The 24,461-nt window shown below is 37.8% G+C and overlaps 1 protein-coding gene across 1 annotated transcript in view; it reads right to left on the bottom strand.

Moving 5' to 3' along the window:
* The window catches only part of LOC150085986 (beta-glucuronidase), a 272,855-nt gene that overhangs the window by 242,451 nt on the left and 5,943 nt on the right, over nt 1-24,461 (bottom strand). Inside the window, exon 2 of the mRNA XM_090374318.1 lies at nt 6,796-6,975. Coding sequence (XP_090230444.1) covers nt 6,796-6,975 — 180 coding nt within the window. The remainder of the gene's footprint in view (nt 1-6,795; nt 6,976-24,461) is intronic.

The raw sequence follows: 24,461 nt of genomic DNA, 5'->3' as shown, positions 1-24,461 counted from the left end.
TGCTCCAATTTGTGCAGCAGTCTTCCATGTGCAACAGTATCAAAAGCCTTTCTAAGATCCAAGTATATAATATCAAAATTATTCCCTGCATCCAGTTCCTTTGTGACGGCATCATAGTATCCAATCAAATTGGTCAGGCAAGACTTCCCCTTAACAAAACCATGCTGTGTCCGAGCTATAACTGAAGTCTTGTCTAAATGACCCATCTTTAACTAGTGCCTCCATTAATGGAAGCACTAGTTAAAGTTAGAGAGCCATAAAAAGACCCATAAAAATTCCTCCCGTTATCGACGGGATTCAAACTTAGATCTTTTCCACCCAGTGTGGGGGTGATGGTGATTCTACCAACAGTACTACCCACGAGGGCTTCAGTAGTCATATCATCAAAACCTTTCCCTCCTACTGACTTTGCAAGTTCTACTATTGCAAGGATTCCGTTTTCTTTCGTTCGACCATATTTCATGAATGAACTGACTCTGGCGATAAATTTTTCCAACATGCATGTAATGTTGACAGTTTTACTTCTTGGAGCGATAAAGCTATGATTCTGATACAGTCCACAATTGAAAAATATTTCCATGCCTCCATCACTTCAATTTTCTATCAATTCAATTTTTTCCAAAATCCATTGTAATGATTTTTCTAATGAAATGAGTAAGCGAGATTCACAAAAAAGAATGGAAATGTTGAAAATTACATCCAACATAATAGCAGAGTTTTTCCCCACACAAAAGCTCAAAAATACCATGTTATGCAAGGTTACCACAATTCTCTAACCACATTAGAGCGAAACCATGTATAAGTACCATGTTGTGCGAGGATTCCGCACTTTATCAATCGCGTTAGAGCGAAACCATGTTGTAGAAGTACCATGTTATATGCCTGTAGGTCATATCACATCCATTTAGGTCTAAGCCTTGAACAGCATTTCTTCACTGGTATTAAAAGAATAGTAGATTGATTACTTCCCTGAATACTCCCCCATTTAGAATTTGCTGTTGGTAACATCATCAGTTGATCCCACTGGACAGAATTTAAAAACTATCTGAGACCACTTTAGTCACCCTTACGAAAGCAAAAGCCTCTCCTGTTACTCTCAACAGTAGTTGTCTTTAATTAAATTCCACATTAATATAGTGCAAATGCTACCACCCAGTGGGTCTTTTACCTGCAGATTCTTAATGCAAAGGAATCACTGCTGATACCAGATCAAGAATATTGCTACCTCTTGGTGCCTCTCTAACATGCTGCTGTTAAAAACAGTCATTCGAGAAAACCACAAAAGTTTTGCTAGTGTCATGTGAGTGACCAACCCACAAATTCCAGTTAATATCTGAATAGATAAAATCATCCATTATGAGACATTCTGATTTGCTGGCCCACTATTTCTCTGTACAGCTGTTTGGTACACTCATTACAAGCATTAGGCCTATAACATACTCCTACTCTCAATTTTGTTTTCCTAGTGCTTATATCATCACACCAAACTTACTCAAAATTGCACTAGTTACCCATGTAAACTGGATGCAATACGTTAGATTTAATATGCTTCCTAATTAAGAGCATAACCCTCCACCTCTCCTGTATATACTGTACTCCCCATATTCAAATTCAGCATCACTTATGTGCGTGAGTGACATCATGCTTCTGCTATTCCTGCAATGTCTACTGATGACGTAATCAATACTTCAAATTCATCAAATTTATTTACAATGCTCCTAGCATTAGTGTTCATGGAAGTATATATATACATGCACATGTTTTTACTCTTAGTTACCCTAACACAGCCAATCTATTTATTTGTTCCATGATTACCCACAGAAGGGCCTGAAGTCCCAGACACCTTGCTTTCCAGGCTGCTTCATGTACCAATAGTAGCTGGAAGAATCACTTTCACCTCTGCCTGTGGCTCTAGTTAAGCTATTAGTCTGTGTGTCTTCCCAAACTATCAGTTTTCTGACCTACCTATCACTTCCTTGAAAGCATCAGCAAATATGTTGCACCCTTTATGTATCCCATATGTTGCACTACTTTGTATCCCATCCTTGTAAAAACAGTCCAGTCCCTCCTGTTAACAAGCACAGGCCACACTGAAAAAAATTCTACCCCATGAACCTTGCACATTCTCTCCAGGGCCGAATTAATTGACAAGGCTCTCAAATTAGACTCCTCATATTGTGTCAGGGCACAACTGTAGACACTTTCAAATTCAATCCTAACTCATGACTTTTTCTCAACATTGCCCTGTACTTTAGCATTAGCATTAGTAGAGGCATTTGATGCAAGAAAGCAAGCTTATGCAGCATCACCCAAAAAAAACAAAAAAAAAAACAAATAAATAAATAAATAAAATATAACCACTTCCACTTCACCCCTCTGTTCGTTCGAAATACCTGTCCAGCTGAGCCTTAAACTTATTTAGGCTATCAACTTCCACGACAAGGGATGGAAGTCTATTCCAGCAACCAACCACCCGCTGGCTAAAGGCAAATTTCCTCACGTCTATCCTACATCTGTCTTTCCTCAATTTGAATTTATGCCCTCTCAGGTGATTATTCTGAGCAAGAGGAAGAATCCAATCAGCACTGAGCATGCTCCAACCATTCAAGGCTTTATACACCTCTATCAGATCACCTCGCCAGTGCCTAGTCTCCAGACACTGTAATTTGCAAAATGTAAGCCTTTCTTCGTAAGAGCACTCCTTTGTTCCATTCACTAATCTTGTTGCCCTTCTCTGTACTCGTTCCAGCATCTCTACATCCTTCTTGAAATGAGGCCTCCAGACCTGTACACAGTACTCTAGGTGCGGTCTGACCATTGCCTTATACAAGGGAATAATCACCTCCTTATCCCTGCTAGAAAAATTCCTTTATATTTCATTGACAATACACCATGAGCTACTCTTGCAACCAGTCTGCACTGCTCAGAAAACTTCATATCTGCCTGCACAACCACCCCCAGGTCCCTTTCATTCTCTACCACTATCAGTGGGCGCCTCCGTAGCCAGGTGGGAAGGAGCAGCAGTGCGTAGCACACGCTTCTTGATTAGACCGGGGTTCGAGCCCGTCACCACCAAATACGGAGGATACGGAAAGGTCAGGAAATGACCACCGCATATCCCGGAGCAATATGACCTTAGTTGCTAATGCTCCTAAAAAAAAAAAACCAAACCACTATCAGTGTAGTACCACACAGTTGATAAGTTGCATTCGGGTTGCTGTTTCCCATATGCAGTACTTTACATTTGTCAATGTTAAACTTCATTTGTCACCTCTCAGCCCATCTGCTCAACCTTTCCAGATCCTGTTGCAGTAGCATAGTGTCAGTAGTGTCCTTGACAACCCTGCCAACCTTCGTATCATCTGCAAACTTGGACATTAAGCTTGATATACCATCATCAATATCATTTATAAATACAGAAAACAATAAGGGACCCAATACTGAACCCTGAGGGACTCCACTAATAACATTAGTCCACGATGAGCAGTGTCCATTGATTACCACTCTTTGTCTTCTCCCCCTCAGCCACCCCTTTATTCATAGCAGCAATTTGCCTCCAATGCAACACTGCTCCAATTTGTGCAGCAGTCTTCCATGTGCAACAGTATCAAAAGCCTTTCCAAGATCCAAGTATATAATATCAAAGTTATTTCCTGCATCCAGTTCTTTTGTGACTGCATCATAGTATCCAATCAAATTGGTCAGGCAAGACTTCCCCTTAACAAAACCATGCTGTGTCTGAGCTATAACTGAAGTCTTGTCTAGATGATCCTGCAGTGCTTCTTTAACCAGTGCCTCCATTAATTTTCCAGGAACAGAAGTTAAACTAACAGGTCTATAATTACTTGTGTCGCCCTTTGATCCTCCTTTGTGAATTGGGGTCACATTTGCACATCTCCAGTCCATGGCTACTTCCCCTGAGTCCAAGGAAGCGCTCATAATTATGGCTAAGGGTTTGCTTACTTCCTTTGCTGCTTCCTTTAATATAACTGGATAGATCCCATCCACTCCAGGTGCCTTTCTTGTATTTATCTTCAACAATTTCTCCTCCACTTTACTCTCAGTTATTACAAGATTCTCTAGCTTACTGCCAGAGTTGAATACACCTCTGGCATTCCCCTTGCTGAATAACTCCTCATGTGTGAATGTCGATGCACAATATTCATTCAGTTTGTTAGCTACCTGAGCAGGATCATCAACAGTTGACCTATCGATATCAAGTGGACCAATCTGATTCATCCCCTTCCTTCTAGAGTTTACATAAGTAAAGAACTCTTTGCTGTTTTTCTTTGCATCTCTTGCCAAAGATTTCTCATAATCTGCCTTCGCCTGCCTAACCTCCTTTGTAACTTGGTTACAGATCAACTTGTATCTATCATAGGCTTCTGTGTCACGTGTTAATTTGTATGTATCCCATGCATTTTTCTTCTCCGCCACATGTCTCATTAGTTCATCTGACATCCACTTAGGCCTAAACCTTGAACAATATTTCTTAGTTGGTATGTAAAGCCTAGTAGCTTCCAAGATAAGTTCTTTGAATGCTTCGCATTTTGAATTTGCTGTTGGTAACATCATCAGTTGGTCCCACTGTATAGAATTTAAATATTGTCTCAGTCCATCATAGTCGCCTTTAAGAAAGCAATAACCCTTCCCGTTACCCCTAATGGTAGTTACTTCTTTGAGTAAATCCCACTTCAGCACACTGTGATCACTGCCACCTAGTGGTTCATTTACCTGCAGATTCTTAATGCATGAAGAATCACTACTGATAATCAAATCAAGAGTATTACTCCCTCTAGTTGCCTCCTGAACATGCTGATGTTGAAAACAATCATCCAATAAATCCACAAAAGCCTTGCTAGTGTGTAAGTGACCAGCCCCCAAATTCCAGTCAATATCTGGGAAATTAAAATCCCCCATTATAAGACTCTCTGATTTACTGGCCCACTCTATTTCCCCATACAGTTTCTTATTATACTCATCAGAGTCATTAGGCCTATAGCACACTCCTACTCTCAATTTTGATCTCCCAATGCTTATGTCACACCAAACTGACTCGACACTGCACTGTCTAGCAATATCGACTGGCTTCACTTCCTTGGATTTCTTAACTAATAGCATAACCCCTCCTCCCTTCCTATCCTGTCTATCCTTTCTGTAGACATTGTACTCCCCAAATTCCAGTTCTGCATTCCTTATATCTGTGTGACACCATGTCTCTGAAATTCCCACAATATCTGCCTTTGATGTTTTGAGCAATACCTCAAATTCATCAAATTTATTTACTAAACTCCTAGCATTGGTGTACACGCAAGTATACATGCACCTGTTCTTTTTCTTAGCTATCCTAACAACCTATGTGTTTATTTGTACCGCAATGACTCCCAGCAGTCTCTGAAATATCCTGCATATTGTTTTTCAGGCTTCTGCTCATTCCAATAGAAGCAGTGCAAGAATCACTTTCACCTCTGCCAGTGGCTACTGTTAATCTATTAGTCCTTGTATCCCCCCCAAATCTAGCAGTTTTCCGACCCACCTAACACTGCCTCTATAGCATCAGCAAACATTCTTGCACCCTTTCTATTTAAGTGTATCCCATCCCTGTAGAAGCAGTCTCTCCTGTTAACAAGTACAGACCAGGCTGAAAAAAATTCTACCCCTTGAGCCTTGCACAATCCTTCCTGGGCCGAATTGATCGACAGGGCTCTCATCCTATACTCCCTCCTATCGTGTCTGGGCAGAATTGCAGACACTTTCAAATTCAACCCTAATTCACGGCTTTTTTTCAACAGTGACCTGTACTTGTTGAGTAATTCCGCCAGTCTCCTACTCTTAATATCATTAGTGCCAACGTGTACAACTATATCACCTTTTGTGCCCTTAAAAGATGATATCCGCTCTACAATGTCATCAACCTTTGCCCCTGGCAGTTATACCCTGGTCCTGTTCCACCTATCCTTTTTAAAGGATATCCTGTTCCTGTTCCACCTATCCTACTTACATTAGCATATGATACAAGAAATCAAGCTTATACAGCATTAGAAAAAAATAATAATAAAATAACTTCCCATTTGCTACAAAGTTTGTCCAGTTCTTCCTTGTATTTATTTAAGCTATCAATTCCACAACGATAGATGGAAGTTTCTTTTAGCACACAAATGTCCATAAGAATGCCAAGTTCATGCCTAATTTCTTTATAGTGTTTGCACTGAAGACACACACACACACACACACACACACACACACACACACACACACACACACACACACACACACCTTGGCTCCATCGTGTCTTTTTCCAGATGGATCCACAAACATTGCAAAGTAGTACAGTTCATCAGGCCATGATTCATAAAATTACCCCTTCAGTTCTCTCCCAAGCACCAGCACTCCCACTACTTTGAGCCCAGTGTGCTTTGCTGCTCTAGTCTGAGGAATGATTTCCTTTTAAATTCAATTTAACCTGAGAATAATACATTAGACTGATAGATACCTAAATGCAATATGTATTACATTATCAAGTCATGTCGTATATATATATTGCACTATACTGTTAAATGGAAGATGACTGATCTGATCTAAAGTAAATTCCTGAACACAAAAATGAATATGCCTATCACCAGAATCTGATGATGGGAATCTGAAATGAAATTTTTGATAAAGATATAATTTTTAATTTAAGATCATTTTAAATACTTTAATACTCTAAAATAAATTAAAAAATTTAATTACTTTAAAATATCTCAACTCTCATATGATGAACATTAATGGATTAATAAAATTTTTCAAACATACCACTTTTGTCATATAATGAGCACTTCCGAATCTCAGAACTACTCTTAGTCCATTTTTCCAATGGTTTGGAACAAAGAATTCTGTTTCATACCAAACCCAGCCTACAAAATCACGAACTGTTTTATTCTGGGTAATATCATTAAAGCTAGAAGGCACAGCCATTGGGATTATTTCTCCAGTCTACACAATAAATTTAATATATTAATAATATAATACTGCACAAGTAATATTAATAAAATTTTATATTATGCAATTCATTGTTTAAACTGCTAAGTAATCAAGTAACATATTTAAGAGAAATATACAATAGCATTACAAAAAAACACAAAAAATAACATGGAACATTCATTTTGGAATCTCACTATAAAAACTGTGCATCCTAATAAGCTGTTAATTTTTTACACTCATTCAAAATTACCAAAACTAAAGAAGTTAGCATTTTTAATTTAAACCAGATCCATGCATCTGTATAACTATTCTCAGATATTCGCACGTACAAAGCAGAATGTTTTGTTATAAGGCAGGTGCATTATAGCATGGTATCTGATTTAATGAATATAAAATTGGGAATTAATAATAAAAAGAAAAAATTGATTTTCTACCATTTCCACTAAGATGCATCATTTCAGCAGTCCAAATTTTATTAATCATAAAAAATATGCACCTAATAGCTGCATTAATTGCTGGAAAACATAATAAAATCACCACCTATTTTAATTCATTTTTTGAAAAATATGAAAGAATGCAACCCATCATAAAACAACATGATTTTGCTGTTTACCTAAAACAAACATGGTTTTGCTGTTCTGTTCGGAAATCCATGACATTCAAATACACCAAAAATCTCTAATTGTTAAGAACTAAACAATAAATGGAACAGCACTGGAGAAATTAGATGGGACAATCAGTGTAATGCCTATCCTTCCCAGTGAACTGAGGAGAGGAAAAAAGCACACAAAAGTGTGACAGAATGAGAAACAGAAAGTGTTGTGCCAAAATTATTTTACTACAGTGAGATTAACAATTATATTAAGGATAACAATGTATTCTCATTGGTTAAATCATTATTATACTGTTGCACATCCTATGATTATTATACCGTTGCACATAAAAGACTGCTATACAAATTGGTGCACTGTGCCATTAAAAGCACAGTGCACCAATAGCTGCTATGAATAAAGAGATGTTTGGATGGGAGAAGACAGTTGTTATCAATGAATGCTGATCTTCAGAAACAAATGACATTAGTGGAACACCCCAGGATTCTGTGCTGGGTTCACTGCACTAGTGTAGCTACCCTTTTTCAGGCCCGGAGGCAAAGAACATGTTCGGACTCCTACTTAATGAAAATTGCAAAAATAGGAGACAGCCAGACACCGGGCACCCTAAAGGGCCAGGGGGCAATTGCCTTGCCTGCGTACATGGTGGCTACACCACTGGTTCACTGTTTTCTATATTCGATCAGTGATGATGAAGGCATATCAGGCCTAATATCTAAGTTTGCAGATGATATGAAGGGTGGCAGGTTAGTTAACGAAAGTAATCAGTATGCTACTGCAACAAAATCTAGATACATTAGGCAAATTGGTTTGGAAGTTTAACAACTATCAATATTAAACTTCAACTGGCAGCTGAAGTTTAACGTTGACAAATGCACAGTAATTCACCTGGGTAGCAGTAATCTCAGATTAATGTAATAACTATATGGTACCATATTCCAGGTAGCAGACAGTGAAAAAGCCCTAAAGGTAACTGTCAATAAGATAGAAATTCAATGAGCACTGCAAACAGACTGCCAGCACAGCCAGTGAAGTCAATGATACACAGGAATCTTGCAAGTAGGGATAGGGAGGTGACTATTCCATTGTATAAGGCAATGGTTAGGCAATATCTTGAGTTCTGTGTATAGAACTAGAAGCCTCATTTGGGAAAGGATGCAGATCTGTTGGAGCAGGTGCAGAGAATAGCAATGCGATTAGTGATGAAAACAAGGAGGGCTCTTACCAGGAAAGGCTTCAATTCATTAAATTGTAGCATCTGTAGACTAAACACCTGCGAGGAGATATGAAAGGTGTTTAAGGCTCTGAATGGATGGACTGAGTAAGCTCAATGGTGATGGAATCTTTCCTCCTGCTCAGACTATGCACATGAGTAGACAAATGCTCAAATTGAAGAAGGATTTTTGAAGGATGGCTGTGAAAATATGTCTTCAGCCAGCAGGTAGTTGATTGTTGGAGAAAACTTCTATCTGGTGTTTTCGAAGTAGATAATTTTAAAAAAAATTGAAGAACTAGACAAACTGTTAGAGGGGATGGACAAGTGATATGGGAAATGTTTTTTTTTTTTGGTTGATGTTTTTATAAGCTTGCTTCCTTATATTACTTCTCATTACTAATATAATATAATATAATACTCCCAGGGAAAATTTTTTATCAGTGTGACACACTTGTAGGTAGAAGGAATCTATTTTGTAGAAACTGTATTCATTTGAATAAAAATGGAGCAAGGATTTTTGCCAGCATCATTGAGGATACCTTAAGGTTCAGGGAAACTGCTAGTTAGGGGAAAAGGATAATATAGCCTACATTAATCTGATGATATGGGTAAAAGTAATGCTTGCCGATGTGGGCAAGATTTTCTTAGGGTGGCAATATTTCAAATGGGGGAAGATAAAAGCTACAGAAACAAGCCTAAATAACTTTAAGGGGTGAAGAGGTCATGCCTCTTATCAAAAGCTGCCTGCACATTAAAAAAGTGTTTGCTGAGTCAGAATTTATCTGCCGGCATAGAATCTGTGTATGGTGTAAGTTAGCTGAAAGCAAAACGTATAATGAGAGTGGGAGTAATCCACAGACCAGAAGGCTGTGAAGAATGTGACAAATCCATACATGCAGGTGGAATAGGCAAGCAAGTGTGAATATTGTGTGCACATCAATGCTAGGAGTTTGGTAAATAAATTTGATGAATTTGAGATGTTGGTCAAAACATCAAATTATTGTTATTTGTTTTTTTTAGGATCATTAGCAACTAAGGCCATATTGCTCCAGGGATATGCGGTGGTCATTCCCTGACTTTCCACATCCTCCGTATTTGGTGATCACGGGTTCAAACCCCGATCTAATCAAGAAGCATGTGCTACGTGCTGCTGCTCCTGCCCACCTGGCTGCAGAGGCACCCAAACACTTCAAGGGCAGATATTGTATCCTGCATTCCTTATATCACACAGATATAAGGAATGCAGAACTGGAATCTGGGGAGTACAATGTGTACGAAAGCATTATGGTAGATATAAGCTGGTCTGTAATCAAGTCACCAAAGAGGTCAGGCAGTCAAGGGCAGATTATGAGAAATCTTGGACAAAGGATGCAAAGAAAAACAGGAAAGAGTTCTTTACTTATTTAAACTCTAGAAGGAAAGGGATGAATTAGATTGGTCCACTTGATATCAATGGTTCTACTGTTGATGATCCTGCTCAGGTAGCTAGCAAACTGAATGAGTAATTTGCATCTACATTTACAGATGAGGAGTCTTTCAGGGAGGGTAATGCTAGAGGTGTATTAAACTCTGGCAGTGAGCTAAATGATTTTGTAATAACTGAGAACAAAGTAGAGCAGAAACTGTTGAAGTTAATAAGAAAACCACCTGGGGTGGATGGGATCTATTCAGTTATATTAAAGGAGGCAGCAAAGGAAGTAAGCAAAGCCTTAGTCATAATTATGAGCTTCCTTGGACTCAGGGGAGGTATCCATGGCCTGAAGTTGTGAAAATGTGACCCCAATTCACAAAGGAGGATCAAAGAGTGATAAATGTAGTAGTAGTAGTGGCATGTGATGCAAGAAAGCAAGTGTAAGCTTATGCAGCATCAGCCAAAAAAAAAAAAAAAAAATCACACCATTGCCTCCAAATGCCTGTCCAGTTCCTCCTTAAATTTATTCAACCTATCAACTTCCACAACGACAGATGGAAATTTGTTCCAGCAATTAACCACCCGCTGGCTAAAGGCAAATTTCCGCACATCTATTCTACATCTGTCTTTTCTTAATTTGAATTTATGCCCCCTTAGGTTCGTAATCTGAACAAGTGGAAGTATCCCATCAGAATTCAGCGAGCTCAACCCATTCAAGACCTTATATACCTCAATCAGATCACCGCTCAGGTGCCTAGTCTCCAGCCACTGCAATTTGCAGAACTTAAGCCTCCCTTCGTAAGAGGATCCCTTCATTCCCCTCATCAATCTTGTTGCCCTTCTCTATACATGCTCAAGTAAATCTACATCCTTCCTAAAATGAGGCCTCCAGATCTGTACGCAGTACTCAAGGCGTGGCCTGACCATTGCCTTATACAAAGGGATAATTACCTCCTTTTCCCTGCTAGCAAAATTCCTATATATCATTGACAAAACCCCATGTCCTGCCCTGGCAGCCTGTCTGCATTGCTCAGAAAACTTCATATCTGACTGCACAATTATTCCCAGGTCTTTTTCATTTTCTACCACCTTAAGTGTAGTACCACACAGTTGGTACGTTTCTCTGGGGTTACTTCTACCCATATGCAGTACTTTGCATTTGTCAAGGTTAAACTTCAGTTGCCACTTCTTAGCCCATCTGCCCAAATTATCTAGATCCTGTTGCAGTAGCACACTGCCATTACTGTCATTAACAACCCTGCCAACCTTTGTATCATCTGCAAACTTTGACATTAAGCCTGATATACCTTCATCGATATCATTGATAAATATACAAAACAACAGTGGACCTAACACCAAACCCTGTGGGACTCCACTAATAACATTAGTCCAAGAAGAGCAGCACCCATTGATTACCACCCTCTGTCTTCTCCCACTTAACCAACCTTTTATCCATTGTAGCAACTTACCCTTAATACCATTCTGCTCCAATTTGTACAATAATCTTCCATGCACAACAGTGTCAAAAGCTTTCCTGAAATCCAAATATATGATATCAAAATTATTTTTTGCATCCAGTTCCTTTGTAACCACATCATAATATCCTATCAAATTTGTCAGACAAGACTTTCCCTTAACAAACCCATGCTGTGTCTGAATAATTGCTGCAGTCTTGTCTAGATGATCCTGCAATACATCTTTAACCAGTGACTCCATTATTTTACCAGGAACAGAAGTTAAACTAACTGGTCTGTAATTACTCGTGTCACCCTTCGATCACCCTTTGTGAATTGGGGATACATTTGCACATCTCCAGTCCGTAGGAACCTCCCGAGTCCAAGGATGCTCTCATAATTATGGCTAAGGGTTTGCTTAGTTGCTTTGCCACCTCTTTTAATATAACTGGATAGATCCCATCCACCCCATGTGCTTTTCTTGTGTTTAACTTCAACAATTTCTCCTCCACTTTGCTTTCAGTTATTCCAAAACCATTAAGTATCCTGCTACAATTTGATAACCTTCTGCCATTTTCAAACCTTAATAATTCCTCATGTGTGAATGTAGATGCAAAATACTCATTCAGTTTGTTTGCTATGTGAGCAGGATCATCAACAGTCGAACCATCGATGTCAAGTGGACCAATCAGATTCATCCCCTTCCTTTTAGAGTTTATATAAGTAAAGAAATCCTTGCTGTTTTTCTTAGCATCTTTTGCCAAGGATTTCTCGTAATCTTCCTTCGCCTGCCTAACCTCCTTTGTGACCTGATTACAGACTAGCTTATATCTGCCATAGGCTTCTGAGTCGCTTGATAATTTATATGCATCCCATGCATTTTTCTTCTCTGTTACGAGTCTCATTAGTTCATTAGATAACCATTTAGGCCTAAGCCTTGAACAATATTTCTTAATAGGTATGAAACTTTTAGTAGCTTCCATGATTAATTCCTTGAATGCTTCCCACTTAGAATTTACTGTTGGTAACATCGTCAGTTACAGACCTGGTAGTTTAACTTCTGTTCCAGGGCAACACTGTTCAAAAAAGCACTGCAGGATCATCTAGACAAGACTTCAGTTACAGTTCAGAGTCAGCATGGGTTTGGGGGAAGTCTTGTCTGACCAATTTGATTGGATACCATGGTGTGGTCACAAAAGAACTGAATGCGAAGGCTTTTGATACTGTTGCACATGGAAGACTGCTGTAAAAATTGGAGCAGTGTGGCATTGGGGGCAAATTGCTGGATAAAGGGATGGTTAAAGTGCGAAAAGACAGAAAGAGAGATTGGTAATCAATGGATACTGCTCTTTGTGGAGTCCTCCAGGATTCAGTGTTGGGTCTATTGTTGTTTTCTGTATTTATTAATGATATTGATGAAGGTATATCAGGCTTAACATCTAAGTTTGCATATGATACAAAGGTTGGCAGGGTTGTTAACGGCACTACGCTACTTCAACAAGACCTAGAAAAGTTTAGTAGATAGGTTGAGAAGTGGCAACTGAAGTTTAACATTGACAAATGTAAAGTACTGCATATGGGTAGCAGGAACCCCAGAGTAACGTATCATCTGTGCAGTACTACACTCAGGGTAGTGGAGAATGAAAAGGACCTGGCATAATTATGCAGTCACATATGGATTTTTTCTGAGCAGTGCAGACAGTGTGCAAAAGTAGCTCATGGTGTCTTGTCAATGATATTCAGAAATTTTTCTAGCATGGATAAGCAGATGATGATCGGCAGGGATAAGGTGGTGTATAAAGCAATTTTCGGGCCACACCTTGAATACTGTATACAGGTCTGGAGGCCTCATTTTAGGAAGGATGTAAAGCTGCTGGAATGAGTACAGAGATGGGCAACAAGATTAGTGAATGGAACAAAGGGTTGCTCTTACAAAGAAAGGCTTAAGTTATGCAAATTACAATGTCTGGAGACTAGGCACCTGAAAGTGATCTGACTGAGGTGTATAAGGCCTTGAATGGTTTGTGCACGCTCAATACTGATGGGATTCTTCCTCTTTCCCAGATTAATCGCCTGAGGGGACATAAATTCAAATTGAGGAAAGACATTTGTAGAATAGATGTGTGGAAATTTGCCTTTAGCCAGCAGGTGGTTTATTTCTGGAATAAACTTCCATCTGTCATTGTAGAAGTGGACAGTTTAAATATATTCAAGGCAGAACTAGACAAACATTCGGAGAGAATGGATGGGTGAAATGGAAAGGGTTTTTTTTTTTTTTTTTGGCTGATGTTGTATAAGCTTGCTTTCTTGAATCATATGCCTCTATTAATGCTAATTGTGGCTAACTTCAATCTGCATTGACTAGAATAAGCAGGATGGAAAAACTGGGGAACAAAATTTTGAAATAAACAATGTGATTATTTATTTGTACCAGAGAAAATACTAGGGGTAAGAATATTCTTGACATCGTCATCACTCACAAATCAGATGACACACAGGGCTTGAATTACAGGAACCATTGGCAGGTAGTGATTTCACAGTTGCTAGTAGATGTTGCAGTACTTAAATGTAAAGGTTTTAACTTCATGTAAGGGGACTATGACAGTTTAAGATTGCTACATGGCATCTATCAACTGCACAGACTTCCAAGGGAGGGTGAATACATTAGAATTATAGAATATCTTTAAAGCAATAATCACAGAAGCCACGAACACATTTAGAAAGTATACCATGAAGAGGAGTCCGAGAATGATGAATGCTGAGCTGGCCAATCTAATGCAGCAGAAAAACTTAAACACGCTCTCTTAGCTATTTGGAACAGGCATTATTCCGATTGGAAGGCAGAAAAGTGATTATCTGCCTGGATTCAAATGCTAAAAATCTTTTATGGCATTATAGATTTATGAATGCCAGAGGCAGGTTATTGGAAGAGCTGATATCCTCATCTAAACTTCAGATCATTAATAAGTCTGGTAATGAACTTATGTTTTGGACTATTAATGGAGAGTCTAACATAGTTAGTTAGTTAGTTATTTGGTTTTTAGGAGCATTAGCAACTAAGGCCATATTGCTCCGGGATATGCAGTGGTCATTCCCTGACCTTTCCACATTCTCCGTATTTGGTGGTGGCAGGCTCGAACCCTGGTCTAATCAAGAAGCCTGTGCTACGCACTGCTGCTCCTTCCCACCTGGCTACGGAAGCGTCTAGTCTAACATAGATGTAACGTTAGCCAATAGTATGGCCTTCAATTCCATATCTAATTGGAAAATTAAACCAGATTGGATTAACAGTAATCACAGAGCAATTACTTCTGTGCTAGAAGTAGATTTATTGAGCCTCGTGTGTTACAAATTTGAAGATTTGCAATTAAGCTCACTGAATAAGTTTGACAGATTTGTTAGGACAATTTTTGGTGAAATGTCGTTAGCTGATTTGGATAGGATTAATGAATTTGATTTGGTTCAACTATTATAACAGAAGTTATTTGATGTCTCGAGGAAGTCAATGAAATTAAAACAAAGTAAACGTGCTCCAGTGCAATGGTGGTCCTCCGATCTTACTGATCTCCGGAGAGAGGTCAACAGGGCACGTAAGAAGTTCCAATGTCAGAAATTGTGGGATAATAAACAATCTACTGTATGGTTGAAAACTGAGTATCAATTAATCAAAAGAAAATATACCGTTTAATAGCTGAAAAGAAATTTGATGCATGGAAAAACTTAGTGCAAACAGCTGGTAATGAGGATCCATGTGGTATTGTTTATAAGTTGTGTTTACACAAATTAAGGCCATCTGGGGATGTGATAAGTTCTATGCATTGTGGAGACTCAAACTGTAAATTGGCTCGGCAGTATTAATATTATACTTGATCACTTTGTCAATGAATCTCTTCATCATGTGGATGAGGTGGAGCATTCTGATAGTACTGACTGGTTAGATTGTGGTTGTGTTAGCGAGATTCAAAAGGAACCATTTTCAATGGAAGATCTTAATTCAGGTGTAAACAAAATTAGCAATAATGGGTGTCCTGGCATGGACACCCATTACCACATTGAAGGGGAAGTTATTAAACGTTTCTTCAAACTGTTTCCTGAGCATCTTCTTGTTTTTAATAAATGCCTGCTTGAAGAAATTTTTCCCTCGCTTTGGAAGGATGCTCTACTTAAGATCATTTTGAAGTCAGCTGAAAAACCTAAAACTGAGCCCTCTTCTTATCATCCAATTGCACTTCTTCCAGGTTTGGGCAAGGTCTATGAACACATGCTTTCACAGCAAATATTTCAATATCTGCAAGAAAATTTAGGATTCTCAAATAAGCAATATGGCTTTACTCCAGGTCGTGGTACAGGGGATGCTTTAAAATCTTTGGTTAAATTGGTTAGAGATTCAAATGCAAAATATGTCCTTGGCATTTTTGGTTGATTTTGAAGGAACTTTTGATAATATCTCTTCAGACAGTGTGTTATTGATGCTTTGCCTCGTGAAATGCTCCCATCAGCTTTATAGTATCATAGTGAATTATTTTCAGGACAGATCTTTTACTGTTAAGTTTAGTTGGAATTCAGTAACTAGATCTGCTATTCGAGGATATCTGCAGGGATCTGTTTTTGGGCCACTAATGTTGAAATTGTATTAGAGGATTGGTTATGGAAGGAATATAGTCATGTTCATATGAATGTATATGTGGATGACCTGGTAACATTAGTTGAAGGCTCTTCACAGCTACAAATTGAACAACGATCTAATGAAATAATAAAAGATCTGAATGCTTGGCGTGACTTCCATAAATTAACAATATCCAGGTAAAAAACAAAAATATTATTGCTGAAGGGGAACCTATGTGCTCGTTGAGAGCCTCATGTGCTGATTGGTTGTGAAAGTATAAAGCCCATTAAGAAAATTAAATATCTTGGAATCTTCATTGACAGAGGTCTTAGATTTGGCACCCATATCAATTTTCTATCTGAAAAGGTTTGAAAGTTTGTTAACATAATAGCAAGAATTACTAGGAGGGACTGGGGTATTAGAGGTAGGGCACAATCTCTTCTTTATGACTGTTTTCCTTCCTATTGTTTCTTACAGTATCTCAGCTTGGATAGACTGTGTTAATTTTAAAAAATATATATAAAAAAAATAAATAAAAAAACTGTATTCCATTCAGAGGATGATGCTTCTGAAGATGGCTCTAGTTTGTAGAATTGTCTCCACTGATGCGCTACAGATTGTCACAAGGAAATGCTAATTGACCTCTTTCTGATTTACAGAGTAATGACTTCCAAGATTCAGGGTGGAACTCCTTTTATTATTTGTGATCTTGAGTTAGATTTGGCTAATGATCCTAAGAATCAGGCCAAGTGAATCTTAGCTATCTTAATGACTCTTTGGAATAATAATTATTATTAGCCTTATGATGCAAGGAAACCTGAAGCTTATGCTGCACCAGGCAAAAAAAAAAAAAAAAAAATCTGAATTATCCTGAGAGAGAGAGAGAAAAGTAGAAGGGAATCACCAAAAAAGAGAAGACTGATGATATCCAACTCAGGACCATGGGTGTGCCAAGCCCATACTCACTAGATGTGAGCCCCTGGGGTTCATAGATGGGCTAACCCAAATAAAGGTGAAATAACTGGGAGGTTCTTTCCCTCTGTTGTTGATGTTCCATCAGAAAAATGGTTTGTGCCTAATCTACAAACTATACTTTTATTAACCAGTCATAGCTCATTTTTCATGGGTAATGCACACACATTTCTACTACCAAGCTGAGCTGGATATCATCATTCTTCTAATTCTTGGTGATCCCTTCTACTTTTGACTGACTGACACACACCTCTCTCTCTCTCTCTCTCTCTCTCTCATGGTAACTTGGGAACTTTTTTTGTTTATGGTGCAGCATAAGCCTCAGGCTTCCTTGCACCATATGGCTATTAATAATAATAATAATAATAAAGTAACGCTTCACCAGTGGTAGACTAATGTTACTTATTCTCGGCAGATACCACCACCCAGATGGCACCGTCTCGAAGCTTGTTGGCTTATTCATTGGTGGGTGAGCAGGTACCCTGTTGTTGCAATAGTGACAACCGAGTTATGAAATATAACTCCACAATATGAGAGATGCTTGATGGTGTGTGTGGTTTAATCTAAAAAAAATTCTTGGCTAAATGCCTAAGAGTATGAAAGAGTTTGTTTATGCATTTTTATCCATTTTTAGAATACTGAATAGCGTTGAACATTGGGTGACCTAAAAATGTGAGTTTTATCTCAGTGGAATAAGATTCCCTCCCCAGGCAAAAAATAGTAATTTTTATTTTAATATTCGTTCAAAGCATCGTATTGGGCATGCGAATAGTGCATGGTAAGTTTTATCTATCGCCATATTTTTACGTAGTTTGCTGAACATTTTTCTATTAGTAAGTCCCTGACTTACCTAACTTCGAATTACGTTAATTTTTTTCACTCAATTTTTTTTTTCTTTTTTGGGACTGTAAAATTTAAAACAGAATAATAATTATAAGCAATCAAATAACGACGATCACGGCACCTACAAGTTTCACAAGCGAGATATGGAGTAACAAGCTTAAAAATATGAGTAAAGAGAAGATTCTTAACATTTATTTAGGTTTTTTTTTTTTATATGACTGAAAGTTTCAGTGAAAGGGGCACACATTTCACCATAATAACGTAAAATCCCACAGAATTCCAGATATCGGTATTATCACAAATGCAATACGATTGAGTTTACTACCTGTTTATAATGAATTGCACTAACAGGAAAGTCGACTAAGGTAAGAATGCTTGCATGAGAAGCACGCAAAAAGTTCAATGAAATTTACCGGTAAAAGTACTTTGTCGTAACGGCATTTGTATTGTTGCTCACTCGGTAAACAGACGGCGAGTGTTATCGGTCTGGAGTAGAAGTTGAATCCCAAGGGAGTTGAAACCCTCCTGAAGTGGAAGGGAAGTAACCTGACCTTTTTTCCTTTAGAATCACGAACAGTCATATTGGAAGTTCTGGCTTCGTAAAAAGTGTTCATAACGTAGTTTCATCGGCAAACTTTTTCGAAAATTGCCGTGCTTCTCGTGTGGGCTTCCTTTACTTTTGCCTTTTTTTTTTTTTCAATTGAAAAAATTGAATTTTTTTTTTTTTTTTTCAATTTTAAACAATTAATCCACTAGTCCACCATTGATTCTAAAGAAAAAAGGTCAGGTTACTCTCTCCACTTCGGGAGGGTTTCAATCTCCCATGGGATTCAAGGCGCCTCCGTAGCCAGGAGCAGTATTGCGTAGCACACGCTTCTTAATTAGACCGCGGTTCGAGCCCGTGACCACCAAATACGGAAAGGTCAGTAAATGACCACCGCATAATCCCCGGAGCAATATGGCCTTAGTTGCTAATGCTCCTAAAACCCAAACAACAACATGGGATTCAATTTCTGCTCCTGACCGATAACACCCACCGTCCTTTTACCGAGCGAGCAACAATACAAATGCCATTACGGCAAAGTACTTTTACCAGTAAATTTCATCGAACTTTTGCGTGCTTCTCGTGCAGGCTTTCTTTACCTTCGCCGAAAAGCCCAGTAACCGGGAAAGTGCAAATTATTAAGGTAGTGACCTCCAGAAATGTGAGCTCGCGTTGGATAATATCCCACGCGAGCTCAGAATAGTGAGTTTTCGCCTTAATCCCGTGAAGTTCTTTACAGAAAATTTCATTTTGGTGTCGACTAAGCGAAGGGATACTAGTAAATCTATCAAAATTTAAAAAAAAAAGGAAGGCGATCGATTCGATTCAGAAAATTAAAATAAGGATGTTTGAACATGGTCAAAGATGAACAAGTATCGCGTGGAATTTAGATTTGTCCGTGTCAACAGTGAACACAATAATAAAGGAGAAAGACAGAATATTAGAAACGGTGAAGGGATCGGCACCAATGAAGCCAACTATAATAACCGAGCCTACGAAAAACATATCAGTTTTTACTTTACAATTTCTTCCTTTAATGTCTCCTTTTCTTATGTGCCACTCTAGCAACTTTACCGCTGTCCTCAGATAAAGTTTAATCGAACTAATTAAAAATATACAACTATTTTCCTATATATCAAAAAAATATAACTAACTAATCGAAAAATATATAACTACTTTTCATTCTTCTGGGGATATTATGTCGTTTTTGTAATTTTGGCATATCACGGATGTAGGAGCAATATTTTATTAGTCATTCCAGAGTTACGTAAAACTCGACTTACGTAAAAAAATCCGGGAACGTATGTCGGGGACCTTACTGTATTTTTGGACTAACCGGGATTTTTATTTTACCATCTATCCCGGAAAATCGAGTCTACTGTAATTAAATATGCACTATTTCAAGTGTCGGAATTTTCATTTTATGGTTCCTTTTATTTTCACACAAACCATTTCTTGATATGGTTTCACACAAACGGTCTTGCGACTAATTCTTTGTTTGTATATGGCAAACAAGACCGATTGGATTGCAGGCCGTCGTTTGTCGTTTTTTTTTTTTTTTTTGGACCATTAGCAACTAAGGCCATATTGCTCCGGGATATGCGGTGGTCATTCCCTGACCTTTCCGCATCTTCCGTATTTGGTGGTGACGGGCTCGAACCCCGGTCTCATCAAGAAGCATGTGATACGCACTACTGCTCCTTCCCACCTGGCTACGGAGGCGCCTGCAGGCCGTGAATAAGTTCGTCTGAATTGGTCCCTCAGTGACGGAGGAGCCTGCAGGCCGTGAATAGGTTCGTCTGAATTGGTCCCTCAGTGACGGAGGCGCCTGCAGGCCGTGAATAGGTTCGTCTGAATTGGTCCCTCAGTGACGGAGGCGCCTGCAGGCCGTGAATAGGTTCGTCTGAATTGGTCCCTCAGTGACGGCTGCTACTGTGATTAGTGTCCCGCGGATTTCAGGGGAACGGCTAAACGTTGTCTAGGCAGTGAGAGGGGTAGGGCCGGTTTTGGTCTATTAGCAGCCTGCGTGCTAGAGATATTTGGCCGCCCTATCAATGCGGATCGGGAGTAGATTCATAACATAACCTAACCCAACCCAAGGGAGCCTACTAGTATGTTTTTATGACAGTTCCATATAGTTGACAGTGGTAAAAAAATCCATAAAAATATTCGATATATTAATTTTCATTTTATTCAAATCAAAAATGCACAAGGTATCAAACAGAAGTAACAAAATGCATCCATAAAGTTAGAACTGCACTATTCTTGCTTTCTTATTTGCCAATTCATTAATAACATCTGATAATTCTAAACTTTAACACAATTCCTTTTCTATAGCTAACAGTCCTAGATCGTTAAACCTTTCTTGAGTCATTGACGTTCTTAAATATGTTTTTATAAGTTTGAGTTTCGAAAAACTCCTTTCACCTGATGCTACACTAACTGGTAATGTCAGAAAAATTCTCAAAGCTATAAACAGATTAGGAAATGATGACAAAGTTATTTTTTGTAATATATATCAAGTTTTGGTCTGCAATTCCACTGCTCAAAATTCTATGTTATCAGCTCATTGAAGACCATCAATATCCTTAATACTTGTACTTCCTTTATTTGAAGGGAAACATCTAAATCAAAACAAGATTTTTTTAATTTCCTCTTCAGTCATTTCTCCAAATTCACAAAGAAATATAAATACATTATTACATTCATTTAGATTTTCCAACCTTTCCGGGATGGAATTTAAGGCTGTATCAACAATTGTTAGATAAAATTGTATTCTAAACAATTCTTTTGAATTTATAATTTGTTCATCGGGACTTTCATAATCAAAATGGCGAACTTTAGTTCTACTCCTTACGACTGGAAATTCTGCCACTACATTTACTTCTGCAACTAAAACTTTTGCATCTCTAATATATTTATTAAATGCCTCATCAGATCTCGCTGCACTTAGAAATTTAACAAGCTCATTCAAAACATTAAGAGATTCATTTATGTTGTATTGAGGGCACTGCAAAATTTTACTTACAACATCAATTTGACAGAATATCGTTCCATATAACGACTGAGCAAATGAACTTGAAAGACGCAACCTGATTTAACAAACATTGAGCTGTATGTTTTGTTTTCATATCTCTGGAATTATCATATGTCATTTAAACTTTTCAAGATTTCACCTAATTACAATCTGAGAGGTCGCAGTATTTTTATTCTACTCTCCCATCTTGTATCACTTACAGATTTCAGTGTTAATCTAGTGATATTACGATTTAATATATCCGATCTGTAAGGAGATGCAGAAAAAAACGTGTACAATTCTTGAACAATGTTAAAAAAATTAACTGTTTCAAATGTTACTTTGGCAGCATTATTTACAACTAAATTCAATGAATGAGATGCACAAGTTTCAAAATAGGCTCTAGGATTTATATTCCTAATTTTGTTCTGCAAGCCACTATGCTTACCACGCATATCTTGAATATCTAATTTGTTAAGAGTTCACTTAAAGGATAATTACATAAACCCCTGTAGTGTCTGATACCCAAGAAATAATTTTCGAACTGCAACATCAGAAGTATCAATTCTTACTACAAATGCTATCTGTTCGGGTTGACTGGCATCTGGTGTGCAGTCGAGAATTACCAAAAAATATTTTGCTTTCTTTACAAATTAATTGATTTTATGTCATTTGCTAAAACAGATATGATTTTGAAAAGCATGGCCTAAGTCAGTGACAGGCAAACTTTTTTAGGAGTGGGCAAAAAAAAAAAGAAAAAATTTTGGCGGGCCAATATAATTTATTATAAAACGCAATAAAGACTCAAAAAAACAGTATATTTTTATTTTATTTTAATATACTATTAAAATAGCATATTTCGACAAAGACTTATAGAACTCTAATTTTGGGACATTGAGAAACAACTGTTTGAGGTGATTGTTAGATTGCAATTCAATTAATTCAAGCTGCAAATCCGGTCTCACTGCTTCACAGTCCACATTAAAAGGCATGCTGAAAATATCCAAGTCTTTTTCAATGGCACTGAAGTCTTGAAATCTTCGTTCAAATTCAAGATGAAGTTTTCTCAGGCCATCTTCGTAGCTCTTAAGCTTGTCTTGATTTACTGGGGCTATTGAATTTAATCTCGTGAAGTGAGACAAGTCGTTCTTAGCTATATGATTAGCAAACAGAACAAGTTGTAGTTTAAAACGTCTGAGATAGCCCCAGATATCGTCGATAAATTGATTTTTTCCTTTAATTTTGACATTCAACTTGTTCATGTGCCAGAAATAATCTGTGAAAAATGCTAAGTCCGAAAGCCATGCTGTATCTTCCAATATTTCACACTCCACGACCACTGTTTGTCATGGAAGAATGACACTATCTCGTCTTTCAGCTGCCAAACTCGCTCGAAGACGCGTCCTGCACTCAGCCACTTAACTTTCGTGTAATACAGCACATCAGAATATTCAGATTGCATGGACTCAAGAAAATCTCGAAATTTTCTGTGAGTAAGCCCAAGAGAACGAATAGTATTTACAAGCTTCACGATTACATCAAGCACAGGTTTCATATTCAAGGCAGATTTACATAGGGCATCTTGATGTACAACGCAGTGTAGAAAGACAACATTATTCCCGGGGTATTTTTGATTAAAGATCCCAACAAATCCAGATTTTTTACTTGTCATACTTTGTGCTCCATCGGTCGTAATATTACATATGCTTATTATGGGTACTTTCAATGTTGAAAGCCCTTCCTGAAATTCATGACAAATATCAGACCCTGTTGTTGTTCCTTTTAACGACTGCATGCATGCCAATTCCTCAATAATAGAAAAGTTTTCATCAACACCTCTTATAAATAATACTAGCTGAGCAGTATCATTTATATCAGTGCTTCCATCCATAGTAATGGAGCAGAATTTAAATTGACCAATCTTTGATTCCAACTGTGATGTCAGATTTTTATTTATGGCTTCGACTCTAGAAGTCACAGTTTTTCAGGATAAGCTTAGAGTTTCAAAATCTTTTTTCTTGTCAGGACATAAAACATCACAAACTTGGAGCATACAGTGTTTAACAAACTCCCCATCAGAGAGAGCTTCATTACTTTTAGTAATATTATATGCTACAATATAACCTGCATGTGTACTTGCTTTCTGAGAACTATTTTTTTTCTTAAAAAAATTTTGGTAACTTGATAATTTTTTGCGAAGATGATCTACTTTTCGTTTCCTTTCATATTCGGACATTGCTTCGTAATTGGAATTTTTATGCTTAGAAGTGAAGTGGCGGGAAATGTTGTATTTTTTGAAGACTGCTACGGTTTTATTGCAGATGAGACAGTGGTTTATCCTTTACAACTGTGAAAAAGTACTTCCAGGTCTATTCTTTGAAAACATGGCACTCTGAATCAATTTTAGGTTTTTTAGTAGACATTTTGGGGTTGAAATATTTTACTAATATGCACAATAAAACTCACAAGCACCAACAACAATACTATTTTTAATAATTTCACCATCATGACCCTAACATTCAACATTTATGAAGTTGGAATGAGTCGGCCTGTCCGCCATCTTTCCATTCAATGGTAGGTTCCCGCTTCGTGCACATTCCTGAACCGACTAATATTATTTAATGTGAACAAAAATTAGCGCCTCTGTTGTCGTTAATATAAACTCGTAAGCGGTATATCCAAATCCTTCTTTCAAAATCTTGTTTATATACTGTATATATATTTTTTGAATTTAAATATAAAAGCAAATAAGTATATTTTAATAATTTTATACATATTTATTAGGGCGGGTTCCATGTTTTGCATATGCAAAAGTTTTTAGATCA

Source organism: Mastigoproctus giganteus, chromosome 5 (assembly GCF_048544385.1).
Source record: "Mastigoproctus giganteus isolate SK-2022 chromosome 5, ASM4854438v1, whole genome shotgun sequence".
NCBI classification, from domain to species: Eukaryota; Metazoa; Arthropoda; class Arachnida; order Uropygi; family Thelyphonidae; genus Mastigoproctus; species Mastigoproctus giganteus.
Note: the sequence above shows the minus strand (reverse complement) of the source record. Positions and strands in the feature narration are given on the sequence as shown.